Source organism: Pantherophis guttatus, chromosome 1, assembly GCF_059756535.1.
Source record: "Pantherophis guttatus breed Tessera chromosome 1, ASM5975653v1, whole genome shotgun sequence".
Taxonomy (NCBI): Eukaryota; Metazoa; Chordata; class Lepidosauria; order Squamata; family Colubridae; genus Pantherophis; species Pantherophis guttatus.
This window is the reverse complement of record NC_142063.1, coordinates 98,078,515-98,092,083: the sequence shown is the minus strand read 5'-3', so window position 1 is coordinate 98,092,083 and position 13,569 is coordinate 98,078,515. Positions and strand designations below refer to the sequence as shown.

Sequence of the window (13,569 nt, the reverse complement as noted above, 5' to 3'; positions counted from 1 at the left end):
TTTCATTGCCCTTGTTATGAAGCTGTTCCAGTTTCCAGTTCTACTGCATCACAACTCTATTCAGAGATTGATAATATTCAGAAAATGCCAAACATATCCAATTTTATAGGAAAGCAGAAAAAGTAAGAAACAAAAGGCAACCCTACAAATATCTAATCTGAGACATGTAAGGCTTTACAGATATCATCAACCTCTTGAAAATGGTATGAAGTTTAATACCTCTCCTGTTATTTTGTTAGCATTAAATTAGGAAATAATTTCCAGGAAGTTGCCAGTTTCTAGCTAAATTTTATTTTCATATATATAAAATAAATCACATACATATATACAATTTATAGATTGTTTCCATATATTCTTCACACTAATTAAAATTTCACAATACTGAACTATTAATAGCTATAAGTCAAGAATATGCTTGTCAAAATGATACAAGGGGCATATTTGTATAGGTAAATAAACACAAACACTTAGAGAACTAAGATGTTATCCTTAAATACTTTACTTTTCTTAAATTGTCTTATTCATAATCATTTTCCTTAAAACTCTGTGAAATTATTTCCAAGTAACTTTCAAATGTGTTCCGTATTGTCTCAAGAACAGAAGATTTGTTCTGCATTTTCTCAAAAACAGAAGATAGTGACATATTTAATAGACAACATAAATATTATAGACATATAAATTGCCCTTACACACAAACAAGCTAAACATTTCTCTCTGAATTTTTGAGATTTCTCTTATTCTAATGAAATCAAACATATTAAATAGATATAATTAAATCTGTAATGATATAGTTACAGAATTAATAATTAGCACTATTTTTATGTAATCCTATACCTGTAGTAAGGAGGATAATTATATTGAAGGAATTGTAACAAATAGAAATAAAGTAATCTATGTGAAGCATTATGAACAACCAGATGCACAGATAACTAAATTCATATAGATAAGGACACTTAAATATATAAATTCATCAGCACACAATTACTTTAGATTTTAAAATACATAAACAGGTCTCCCAACATGACTCCACAGCTTCTGGAACATTTAATGCTTTTAGAAATTATACTGGCAGCCCTCTTGACATTTTCTAGGCCGAAATCTCTTATCCATTGCCCATCCATATATTTTGTCCTAAGCCAAAACCCAGGTAAGTATCATCAGCAGGAGAGGGCAGCAGACGCTGTCTAAAATGCTATTCTCCACATTAAAAAAAAATATGCATCTACTACCAGATTAATTCACAGTAGACTGCAAGATTTGGCCTCACATTTCCTTATACTTGCACATTAATCTTTCAAGTAAGTTATTGTTTCAGCTAACAAAGGTATCTAGATACAGTACCAATACTGAACTTTAGCAATTTTATTTAACTTAACTGTCTTTCATTAGACGTTTTTAAACATTTGCTCTTCAATTAAGGTCTTAATTGGCACAATTTTACATATCAATTTGCATAGCAAATTATGCTACATCAGAAAAGGCCATTTCAGTAGGTTAACCTGGTATTAAGACAATATTATTTATTTGTTTGTTTGTTTGCTTGTTTATCTATCCATCTATCCATCCATCCAATGCATATCCTTTTATTTGTATAATTCAATACTTTTGCCTCCTATTTTTCCCACAATAACCTGTGAAGTGACTGTCCCATGTTGTACAGCTGGGTTCCATGCCTAAGAAAGAATTAAAACTTATATCAGATAACCAGAATGTTGTTGAAAAGAAAATGAACTACTTGAGCCATTATGTCTTAAAAGGGGCTTTGGTCTTACCTGACACGCTCTTTCTCGGGGTAATCGATGGGGGAGGCCAGGATGGGTTGTTCTAGGCTCGTAGCTCTATGGACTGAGTTGAATTTCTGAGGACACGCCTCCCTGGTAAGGTTCCTCTGTTTGACAATGAAGACGAAGCAAGTGGTGAAATCCATCTGAAATAAACAAAGAGTCCCACCCCCCGGAATCGGACCAGGCAGCCAAACGGGTGGACTGGCCTCTCCCGTCAATTACCCCAAGAAAGGGAGTGTCAGGTAAGACCAAAGCCCCTTCTCTATAGTATCAATGGGAGAGGCCAGGATGGGACATACCAAAGTTTAGCAGTCCTATGGGTGGGAACTGCCCTGGTCTGGAGTCTCCACCTCTTCATGCACCCGCTGCAGCACTCGTCGGCTGAAGGCCGCATCAGCAGAAGCATAAGCATCCATATAATGATGAGTGAATGGCGACGGGGACGTCCAAGTTGTCGCCCAACAGATCTCTTCTACAGAAGCCTGGATAGCCCAGGCCGCTGTTGTGGCAGTGCTTCTGATTGAAAGCACCGTGATCCCACGAGGCACCGGGAGAGCTTGAAGCTCATAGGCACGGGCAATGCATGCCCTTAGCCAATGACCCACCATGGAAGGTAGATGGCTGAAAGGAGACGAACAGAGATTCAGTCTTCCTGATGGAAGCGGTCCTTGAGATGTAAATACGGAAGGCCCTACTAACATCCAGCGTATGCCATTTCTACTCCAAGGCGTGCCGAGGCCCTGGGCAGAAATCCTACCCAGGCATCCATTAACTGTGTTTGGGCAAGGCCGGATCTGGAGAGGTGGGGCCTTCAGGGTGGACCGCCCTCTTGTGAGCGGAGTGGCATTGGTTAATGGGTCCTTTTGCCTTTGCAAACTCCCTATCCAAGCCTTCTGTCTCTGCTGTGCTGCCTGTTCCTCTGCTCTGGAGGATTTGGTGTGTGCCCTGGCCTTGGCCCTGATTTCTGCCGCAACTGCCAGGCTGGCCGATCGTGGTTTGGTTGAGGCCCTGCTAGCCCTGTCTGGAGCCTGGGGAGATCAAACGCCCCCAGGCTCAGAGCCGGAGTAAGCGCCGCTGGCCATCGCAAATGTCTGATGATCCTCGAGCCTGTATCTTGAAGTTCTAAACTCCAGATGCACTGCAGGCAAGCTAGAGCAGGTGTTAATGTAATGAGGTGCTAGGCCGGATCCTCAGACCCGGAACTGTAGCATCACAGGGTGAGGCCAATCCTGACAGTGCCCATGCTCTCTGTCCATAAGAGTCTGGCCGCAAAGCAGTCAGGGACTCCAGGCCTCCCACAAGTAAACTGGGCTTATGGCAATACTGGCCTGATCCACGAAGTCTGGATACAAAATGGCCGACAATGGTCTAAAATGGCAAACCCCCCTCAAAGCTACAATCCACCTCAGCAGAGAACCAAGGGGCCACCACAGATTAGGCAGGTAGAACCCTCTTCAAGGATCCACACCTGGACAGACCTGGGCTGCCACCACGTGAAAACAAGCAGCAAGGGCTCCCATCCGCCGCCATGGAGAGCCCCGCCTCTCAGCTGATGAGTGCTGAATGCAAAAGGAGCAGCCAGAAGTCAGGCTACGGCCTACAGCAGCAGGAAGCACGCCAAAAAAGCACTGCCTCCCTCTGCAGCACAATAGACACCACACCAAGGCTACTTGAGGCTGGCATGGTGTAAGTGGCGCTGTTAAATGACTGCAGTGCACCAAACCTCCTGAGTGAGTCAGCCACACTTCTAGAGGTCCCGAATGCCGGAAACTGCCATCTGCCGCTGTCCGAGGGTCACACCAAGGCTCATGGAGGCTGGCATGACCTGATAGCTGCAAGCTTCCACCCACAACTGTGGGGAGCTCCACAGAACAGCTGATGGCGCCATGCGCCAAACTTCAAAGGCTCAGTAAGCCGCAGCTCCTGAAGTGAGGAGCACACAAAAGGCCTGTTTTGCTAAGTCAAGGAACCACACCAAGGCTCATTGAGGCTGGCGCGGTCCCAATGCCAAGCTGTGATCTGCAGCGCGGAGAGCAGCCACCAAATAACACCCCCAAAGGACAAGGTCTCCTGCAGTTGGTGGAGGGGTGCCAAAGTGGCCAACCCCCAGCTCATATCTGCTGCACGGAGAGCCCCCGCAATAGTAGTATCAACGCTAGAGGCCAGGAAAAATCAGAAGAAATAAGTTTGAAATTCCAGGGAATTCCACAAAAAGTCCAAACCCAGTTCAAAGGCTCTATGGAGCTGAAGAATTCACATCCATAAGCTGAGACTGAGTTGAAAAACTGAGGAACGTTACCAGGGAGGTGTGTCCTCAGAAATTCAACTCAGTCCATAGAGCTACGAGCCTAGTACAACCCATCCTGGCCTCTCCCGTCGATACTATGGAGAATATAATATCTTGACAAATGTATCTAGAAATACACATCCAGAGCTATCATTAAACAAAGCAATGAAAATCTCATAATAAAGTCATATAAAACAACTTCATTTTGATAAGAACCATGGTCAGAGTCAATTGGACGAAACCATAAAATTTATATTAGAAAATCTGTAGGACTTCACTGGAATTAAAGCAGCACTTTAAATATTTTAAAATTTACATACATTCCAAAGAACGTATTATATGTATCCCTTTCAGGGTATACAAATTGACAACATCATATAAAAATAAGTGCTATTAACAGTAAAACAGTATCCTTTTGACTTCTGAAGAAATAATAGAATTTACCATTAAGGCTGAAAATGACACTTAATTTTGCAAGCCCAAATATGTGTGATATATGTCTTGTTATATTCATGTTCTAAAATTAGCAGTTGGTACAAAAAAAAAAATCTGTGAAATAGTTGAAACATGTGATCTGCCCATTAAGTAGTCAAGACTGTAATAAGTCTGTTAATTAATAACTTAGCTGACCCTTGCTAGAACAGTCAGCTGTACATTTTTCAAATGTCTCTTAAGTACTAATAGCTAGAGTCTACCTTAAAATAATTATTTATTGGTAAACATATTCATTTAGGTAAATATTTACTATGAAGATTAAAAGAGTGCCAGTTTGATGTTGTGGTTAAGATACCAGGCTAAAATTGGGAGACCTGGAATTCTGGCCCCACCTTGTGCACAAACCCAGCTGGGTGACCTTAGCCCAGTTGGTCTTTCTCAGCCCTATAAAGGAGGCAAACCACTTCTGAAAAGTCTTGCCTGGACTAAGCTAAAATTTTAGCTTAGTCCAGGCTGTTGCCAGAAGTCAACAGTGAGTCAAAGACACCCTCAAAAAGGATGGTGGCTAAAGTCTTTTTAAGACAGAACTGATTCTCATATTCAGGTTATGCAGATATTCCCATTACTAGATAGTTTCTATTTTTACCAAATGTCAAAATTGTTAATTTTAAAATCTAGCCAACTTTTAAATAACAATTTTACCCACAATCATTTAAAATACAGAAGAGGCAAAAACATCCTTGCTATATCTATTGGCAAAAGAAATTAAGGATATAATCAACAATTGTGCTTCTTTTGCTTCATAAGGCATGTAAAAACCAAAGGTTATGCTCCAATATTAAAAAGAACACAAATTTTCACATGAAGATTTCTGAACACTTATAGTATTAGGAGACTCTCTCCTAAATAATTCAATACAGAGTCAAGACAACATAAATTAGAATGACAGTCATTTTATTATAATGGACATGAAATCTTCATACTGAAGAGAGCATGTATTTCTTTTACTGTACTTTGACACCTAAGCATAATTTTAGTCTCATCTTAAATAGCACAGCATTATACTTTCATAGTAGCATACTGTTTGCTATGTTGAAAAATCCAATTCTACTCCACAATGTAGGACCCTCTGGAATGGGTTGCCCACTGGGCTCCGGACAGCCCCCGACCTCCGCACCTTCCGCGCCGACCTAAAGACATGGCTCTTTCAGCAACTTCCCTGATCTGCTGTGGATTTTAACTTGGGGATTTGGGGATTTTAAATTGGTTTTTAATATTATTTAATCTTTATCTATTGTCGGGTTGTTTTATTGTTGTGAGCCGCCCCGAGTCCTATGGGAGAAGGGCGGCATATAAATCTGACAAATAAATAAATAAATAAATAAATAAATAAATAAATAAATAAATAAATAAATAAATAAATAAATAAATAAATAAATAAATAAATCATGTCAAAAAGTTTCCAGAAAATGCTATCTAAATAGCATAACTGAAAGCACAATAGTCAAAATGTATTTCAGTACAATAAATCAATCTAATTAATTTTTTTCATTCTAGTGTAGTTCATACATATCAGGTATTTCATATGACATTTTAGGTAGAACAATGTTCCACAAGCATACATCTATCTATATGCAACCATGTGATATGCAGAAAAACTTAGTTTCCAGGTTATATACATCATTAGAGAGTATCTTATTTGCTTTTATTTTTTTCTTTAATGCCTGTGGGTCACTCTTGATTCCTGGAGGGTATATGGATAAATCCATCCTATTTTCTTGGTCACATTTTGAGAATATTAAATTTTAACCAGTAGACCAAATTTATTTATTTTATAGCCCAAATCTATGCAAGTTATTATATTGTGTACTGAACTGGAATTTCTGCTTTGTAAAGCTGTTTCTAGATGAAGCTAAGAACTTTGAGCAACAAATATATTTACCTTTAAAATGTAATTGCTGTGCAATAGTCTCTTCCTTTCTCATGAATGAGACAACTACACAATAAAAGTGGGCTCTTTGTTCCATGGAAAGATCTGAAAAATCCAAGTTTCAAGGGATGTCATGTCCTATAGGGGATTACAGATTATGAGGAGAATTTTGGAGAAAGAAAGGTTCACCCATAGAACTATGTAAAGACCTAAGTGTTTACTCATATATAAATAATACAGGCCTCATACCGTATAGGAAATCTTACTCAAATTCACCACTGGCCACTGAGCAGCATAATCAGCTGACTAGAAGGAAAGTGATTGTTGTTTTCCTTATGCTATTAATGGTAGAAATCTAACTATTTTGGTCCCTATCAGTCATCTAATCAGCTGAATGGCAGCGACCAGATTCCTGATTTATTGTTCCTGGTGGCAATCTGGAGTACGTCATTGACAAGAGGAAAAATTTCTAACTGCTTTCTGCTTGACCTGTTCAAGACTGTTGGAAAGGAGAAGAACAAAGGTAAGTTTTAAAAAGTACTGTTAATAAAGTCACTGTGAGTTGCATGGCATATAAATTTAATAAATTATTTTTGTCATTTGAATAATTACATAATTCAGGTTTAATAAACATCTTTTCCTCCACCAATCAAGCTATTAGTAATTACCATGTTTTTAAAATCTCAAAGACATATAATTCATATTACTGGTTTTAAATTAAGACTTGATGATTTTGTTTTATCAATATTAAGCTTTACATATTTTTAAAGAGCTTTATTAATAATAAAGCTTAACATTTGTCCTCCCTCCCCCCAAAACCTATGACAATTTTTTGTTTTATATTTTTTCCACAAATCACAGTTGCTTATTTAATTTTAATTTATTTGCTTATTTATTTAAATTTAATTTTTTACCAGAAATATCCAGTATTTCTTTTATTCCACAAATTTCCATTGTGTTCTGCCACTTAAATTGTTTATGTGACATATACAATATGGTTCAGTCATGGATTTTGCAATTGAGCACCCATGATATCCTTCTGGATCTTCTGGCTGAACTGGCTTTCATGACACTATTTTAATAAAATCTCAATCCTTCTAGTAGGCTATCCTTAGAATCTGGAGCTACGAGACTAAGGCTGCTGGCAGATGATGTCCATTTTCTCTTCCATATTGTTCAACATCTTTATGAAACTATTGGGAATGGAATGTCACCAGCATGGTAATGAAACCCAGATGTATTGCACCTTAGCATTTAATTAGTACCCCTAAACATTGCCAAATTGGATAATAGGTTAAAGGAGGAAAGATTGAAAGATAAAATACAAGCATTATATTAAATAAATAAGAAATCAGACTGAGGAATTAAAATTAGGAGGTTAGGATAGAAAGCTTGAGTTCTCATTTTATGAGTTTTCCTTGGTGCTCAGCTACCACTGTGAATTTACCTATCGTGGCTTTAGTGCTTTATGGCACAGGTGCCCCAGCTGTGATACTTCCTGAACTAGTCAGGTTTTTCAATAGTTATCCATGTTTGCGTGCTATCTGGTATAGCGCACAGGAATCATATGCTTCTCATACTGAAAGATTTGTACTGGCTGATAATGCTTACTGGCATAATTTAAGATGTTGATATTGACCTTCAAAGCTATAAAAGCTTACAGACTACAAACTCCTTTTCAACCTTTTTGTCACATGGGAGAGGCCCTACTCCTGTGTTATTTTCAGACTAAGCATACTTCTATATGCTTCTAAGCCTGCTTTTGGTGGCAGCGGGGAGGGGGAGGGGAATCCCTATGAAATTTTTACAGCACAAGTGGTTTGACTAAACTCAAGAGTCAGGACAATAACATCATTTGAGGTGAAATTCAATTTTTCTATGTTCCAAAAGATGAAAACATTCCAGTGAAGCATTAGACAACAGCAATGCTACCCATACTTATTTGGATGATAAGAATCCTAAGATTTCCAATCATTGGACGATTAAACTCTTTGTAAAAAGGAAGGAATGTCATGGCAATTTTCTATTCAAATAAATCTAGAGAAATGGCACAGCTGAAAAATCTTCCAGGGGGTTAGAGTGGGTATAATACATCAATCACACATCTTTTTCCCTCTTGGTATTTTGCTATACTGTACTGAATGAATGTTATGTTATCTTTCTCTATAAATAAATCTAAAGAAATGGCATCTGGCTCAGAAATAACTGACAGACCTTATTCTCTGCAGGCAAAGTATTCTGCGGCAGATCCACACAGGAGACAGTTTGTACAGGCTGTATGTCTGCTACATTGCCCTGCAAATCATTCAGGATCTGTTGTACTTCAGAATTCCAAGGAAAGTGAGGGAAATACTTGGATACTAATGTTTATTTCATCTTGTCTTTTTTGCCACAGTAGGGAGAACTTCAGAGCTTGCTAATTTTCGTCTGCCACTAATGCCAAGTTTCATATTCAAAAAGTTTTTGCCTGGCATATATATCATTGGTACGATATCCTTTTTAAGATTAAGGTTATGGGTACATAAATTTGCAGAGGTAACTGTCAACCTCAACTCTAACCTGATCCATTTGACAGGGAAAAAAACACAAATTAGCATAAATAAAAGTAAAGTAGATGCACAAGACTCACTGGTGGTCAAAAAAGAAATGAGCCGGGGCTTCTTTCTCCTTGACCAGTGGACAAGGCATAATTTTACCAATGAAAACCATCTGGACACTAAAGAAAATTAGTATTAGTACTAGTATCATCCTAACTTCAATATATAAGCAGTCTTCGACTTACGACCCCAATTGAACCCAAAAATTATGTTGTTAAGTGAGATTTGTTAAGTGAGTTTTGCCTCATTTTACATCCTTTTTAGCTACCGTTATTAAGTGAATCATTTCAGTTTACATGGTTGTAAAGTGAATCTTTGCTTGTCAGAAAGTTACACAATATGATCACATGGCCACAGGACAGCACAACCATCATAAATATGAACCAGTTGCCAAGCATCCGAATGTTGATCATGTGACCATGGGGATGCTGCAATAGTCATATGAAAAATGGTCATAAGTCACTTTTTTCAGGGCCATGTAACTTTGAACGGTCACTAAATGAACTGTTGTAAGTGAAGGACTACCTGCATTACTCTGTTTTAAGGAGATAAGAAAGTGAAAGGGGCATAAAATGTACTGTTTCCTTGCGTTCAGTACAGAGCAGAGATCCCTTTTGCAGAAATGCTTTGCAAGGCACAAGGGATATTGTGCTACTTCTCTCTATGAATGAATCTGCAGAGGTGACCTTAAATCTTTTGAAAGATTATGGGTGGAGAAAGAAGAGGTTAGCCTCAGAAAGTGGGAGCATCTAGCCAACCCTGATTCAGAGACCTATTTAAGGGTGGGGAGAATTACTATGAGAGGATTCATTCAAAAAACAAGCTTTTTTTCTAGTCCATCAACCAAGATTCCCAAGCAAATATGAAAATGTTTCATTAAAGGTGTTTAGCATACCCTACATTGGAAATGTCAATTACATAACTATGGGCACAGACTAAGCCACATAACAAAACTACTGCATAACAATCATTTGGCATAGGTTTTCTGAGGACACCATTTTTGGAATTTATAGTTACAGACCCTGGCTTTGATATTTCAAATCATGCTCTCTCTTTTCTATGATGTGAGTAAAGCAACCAAAGAGTTGCATTGTCACATCTGGAAAAGATAACCCACCCTTTCTAGTCAAAAATGACTTTATGCAAGAATGCATAGTCAATATACTATCCAGTTTAAACTGTAGCCTGCTCCATATTTCTGTCATTTTTGGCTCCAGTTCTGGGGCACGATTAGAAATAGAAATTTTTCTTTCAAATAATAGTCTAGTTTAAATCAAATTGTTCCTCTTCAATCAAATGGGAATCATTTCGGCAAGCATAAATCTTTCAGGACAATCAAACATGGGATAAAATAATAAAATGTATGAGGATGTACTTCCAAACTGCACTTGCTGTGCCCTTCATTCTTTTCCTAATGCCAAGAATCAAGTGCATGAAGTCTGATACAGCCCTGTTCTGTCAGCAAAATGTCTTTCAGATCCCTATGCATAACTTTCTTGAGTGATAGGTTAAATATAATCCACATACGAGTTTTGGCAACATGGCAAAGTATAACGTGGCAAAGTATAATGTTTGGTTGCCTCTTTGGCTTTATAGCAAGAACATTCAGAGTTCTAAGGTAGTTTTTCTGATCTGAAACATGAAGGCTCTAAAGTCTTATAAAAATACCGAATACTTATTGGTAATTTCTCCCACTCTTAGTCCATAACATGTGAGCAAAAGATTCCAGGACTTCTACAAAGGCTATTTTCAAAGACTGACTAGCAACTCCTATACCAGCACTCATAGCATTCATAAATAATTTTATGTAAAAGTTTTAATAACTTTTCTATGAATGTAAAAAAAGACAGAAATATAAGGCATAGAAATATTTCAAATCCTGAATTATGTCCAGTTTTCTTCAGGGATATATTTATAAAACACTGTCACTTATATTTGTTACCCTTTCAAAATTCCTATAATTGTAGATATGCAAAGATCCGCTGCTATTTCCATTTAAAAAAATGAAGATTGTGAAGATGTGGGGAATTTTATTTACCTCTTCCAAACTGTAGGAAGTCCTACCAACTCATCAGCTGTCTGAGAAGACATGGATCACTGATTTCCTATTTGTAATATAAGCAGGAATCTGCTGATTTGGTTTTGGTCACAAGGCTGGGGTTAGGAAAGAAAATAGGTTTGCACAAACTGATGCATATGGGCAAGCTTCATCTTGGCACACTATGTAGGTCTCAGAATGACAAAGGTTGCCCACTTCAGTTAAAATCCTGTTTATCAGTATCAGAGCTCCATGAATCAGATGACTATTAACCTTTAATTCTTCAATCATTATTCTGTCTGTTAAGGTGCAAAGCCACACATCCTTCTCAGACCCTCAATGACATTTTGTGATACACAATTTTCCCTGGACATTTAGTGTGACATTTTGAGATCCAGAGTTGTCAAAGAATCAGCTGAAAGTCAGCGTTCTATTTATGAAACCGAAAATACTATTTTACTTTAGGTTAATTCTAAGCAATCCCTTGTATGTGTCATCACCTAAATTCATGTGGTCAAAGCGCCCTTCAGTGTTATACAATTCTTATCAGTGAATATACTGTACTACAGTGTCACAATCAGTATATAATTATTTTCAAAATTCTTTGATTTGAAAAGATTTAAATCTTTATTTCTAATTAAGGGTATGTGTTCATATAGCCTATATCTCCTATTTGGTGAGATATGAACAAAAGAACAATGATTTGTAATAGTCTTTAAATTAGAGATATTACCTTGATAAAACAGCACGCATAGGGTATGATTGAGCTACGGCTGCACTTATGGCATACTGGCCAAAATGTGCCAAAATTGAAATATGGTTGGTAAATACTGCAAGAGTGGTACATTATAGAAGAAAACCATGTGTAAAAATAAACTGATTGCTTAAGGAATTACTCACCACAGAACTGAGAATAATTAGATATTATTAATTGATATGCTCTTGGTTGCTTAATATATTTATGGACAAGCATATAGGGAATTAAATGTTGTAAACTACCCAGAGTCACTTATGTAAGTTGGGCAACTATATAAATTTGTTTAATAAAATAATATAAATAAATGCTTATGATCATATTTGAGTTATCTTTAATGTGAACATGTTATTGCTAAGGTTTAGAAATTGTTATTGAAATTGAACTTGGGAAATGAGTATGTGAAGCATTGTATGATTCAGTGGCCAACAAAATTTGGATGTAATATAAAGTTTGAACAATGGAAAAATATGTGGAAGAAAGATTTTAAATTTACATTAAGTTATAATTTAAAAGAAACATTTATAAGATGTCTTGTTGGTATCTAATACCAAATAAATTATCAAGAATATAGAAGGTATTTCAAATGAATATTAGAAAACGTAAATGTAAAAAAGGAACTTTTTATCATTTATGGTGGACTTGTGATAAAGCAAAGAAATATTGAGGATTCACATCTTAATTCAGAACATTCTTAAAGTAAATATAAAGATAAAATCAGAGACTTTTCTTTTGGGTTTAATGGATAAAGAAACAGTAAAAAATGGAATTTTGATATGATATATGCTGACAGCAGCAAGAAAACTCTCTATGAACAAAAATGGAAGGGTACAATTCTCACAAAATATATGAATGGCTGAGTGGCTGCAAAAAAAGTTAGCAGAAATGGCTAAATTGACTGCTTTGATTAAAGAATACAATTACCTTTCTTTCTTCTTCGAAATTGCTTTTGGACTTTGTGCTTAAGGAAGAAAAAATGAAACTTTGATTTTGAGTTAGGCTGATTAGTTTGTTGTTATAGAAATGGTTAGCATATATTATGTAAAAGTAAAAAGGTGGAATTGTATGTTACTACCTTATTCTACTGCACCAAAAAAAATTGGAAATCATTTTTTTCTTTTCCCATTTACCCTACACTTTTTCCTTTTTCTTCTCTTTTCCTCTTTTCCCATTATTTTCATTTGTCTTTATATTTCTGTATGTTATATTTTTATAAAGTAATAAAAATTTGAATCGTGAAATATCTTATTGTAGACTTTAAAAAGTATGTGTAATTCTATCTTGTAGCTAACGGGGAAGCAAATTTTTTTGAGCAATTAGATGGTCTGATGAAACAATGGATGTGAACTAAATGTAATAAATCAAACCAGTTATGTTTGACAGGGAAAATGGCCTGAGAGAATGGTATATTATATACAACTGGCAAAAAATAAAAACAAATTAAATGTATTTGTGTATGTTTTTTAAAATGCTTACTAAATAAGGGAAAATAGTGATATGCTCAAGATGTGCACATTGATGATGGCAGACAGATAGTGGGTAATACCTAGTTTATTGAAAAAAATGGGCAACAATACAATGTATTTTTTTCTTTATAAGTAAAAATGTTCATGTTCAGCATGAATTCCCATTGAAACTTACCAAAAACAACTTATCAAAAAAAATTATTCTTACATATTGCAACTCATGTGCTGACATATACAGTATGTAATGTAGTATTGTATTTAGGGATGCTAGGTCTGTG

At 36.6% G+C, this 13,569-nt stretch overlaps 2 protein-coding genes across 3 annotated transcripts in view; one reads left to right on the top strand and one right to left on the bottom strand.

Moving 5' to 3' along the window:
• The window catches only part of LOC148116492 (uncharacterized), a 46,145-nt gene extending 38,571 nt beyond the window's left edge, over window positions 1-7,574 (top strand). The window contains exons 3-4 of the mRNA XM_087878842.1: window positions 6,815-6,959; window positions 7,538-7,574. Coding sequence (XP_087734968.1) covers window positions 6,815-6,959; window positions 7,538-7,551 — 159 coding nt within the window. The 3' untranslated portion in view covers window positions 7,552-7,574. The remainder of the gene's footprint in view (window positions 1-6,814; window positions 6,960-7,537) is intronic.
• SBF2 (SET binding factor 2) overlaps window positions 1-13,569 on the bottom strand; it is a 227,759-nt gene that overhangs the window by 187,296 nt on the left and 26,894 nt on the right. The gene's annotated exons all lie outside the window — the stretch shown is intronic.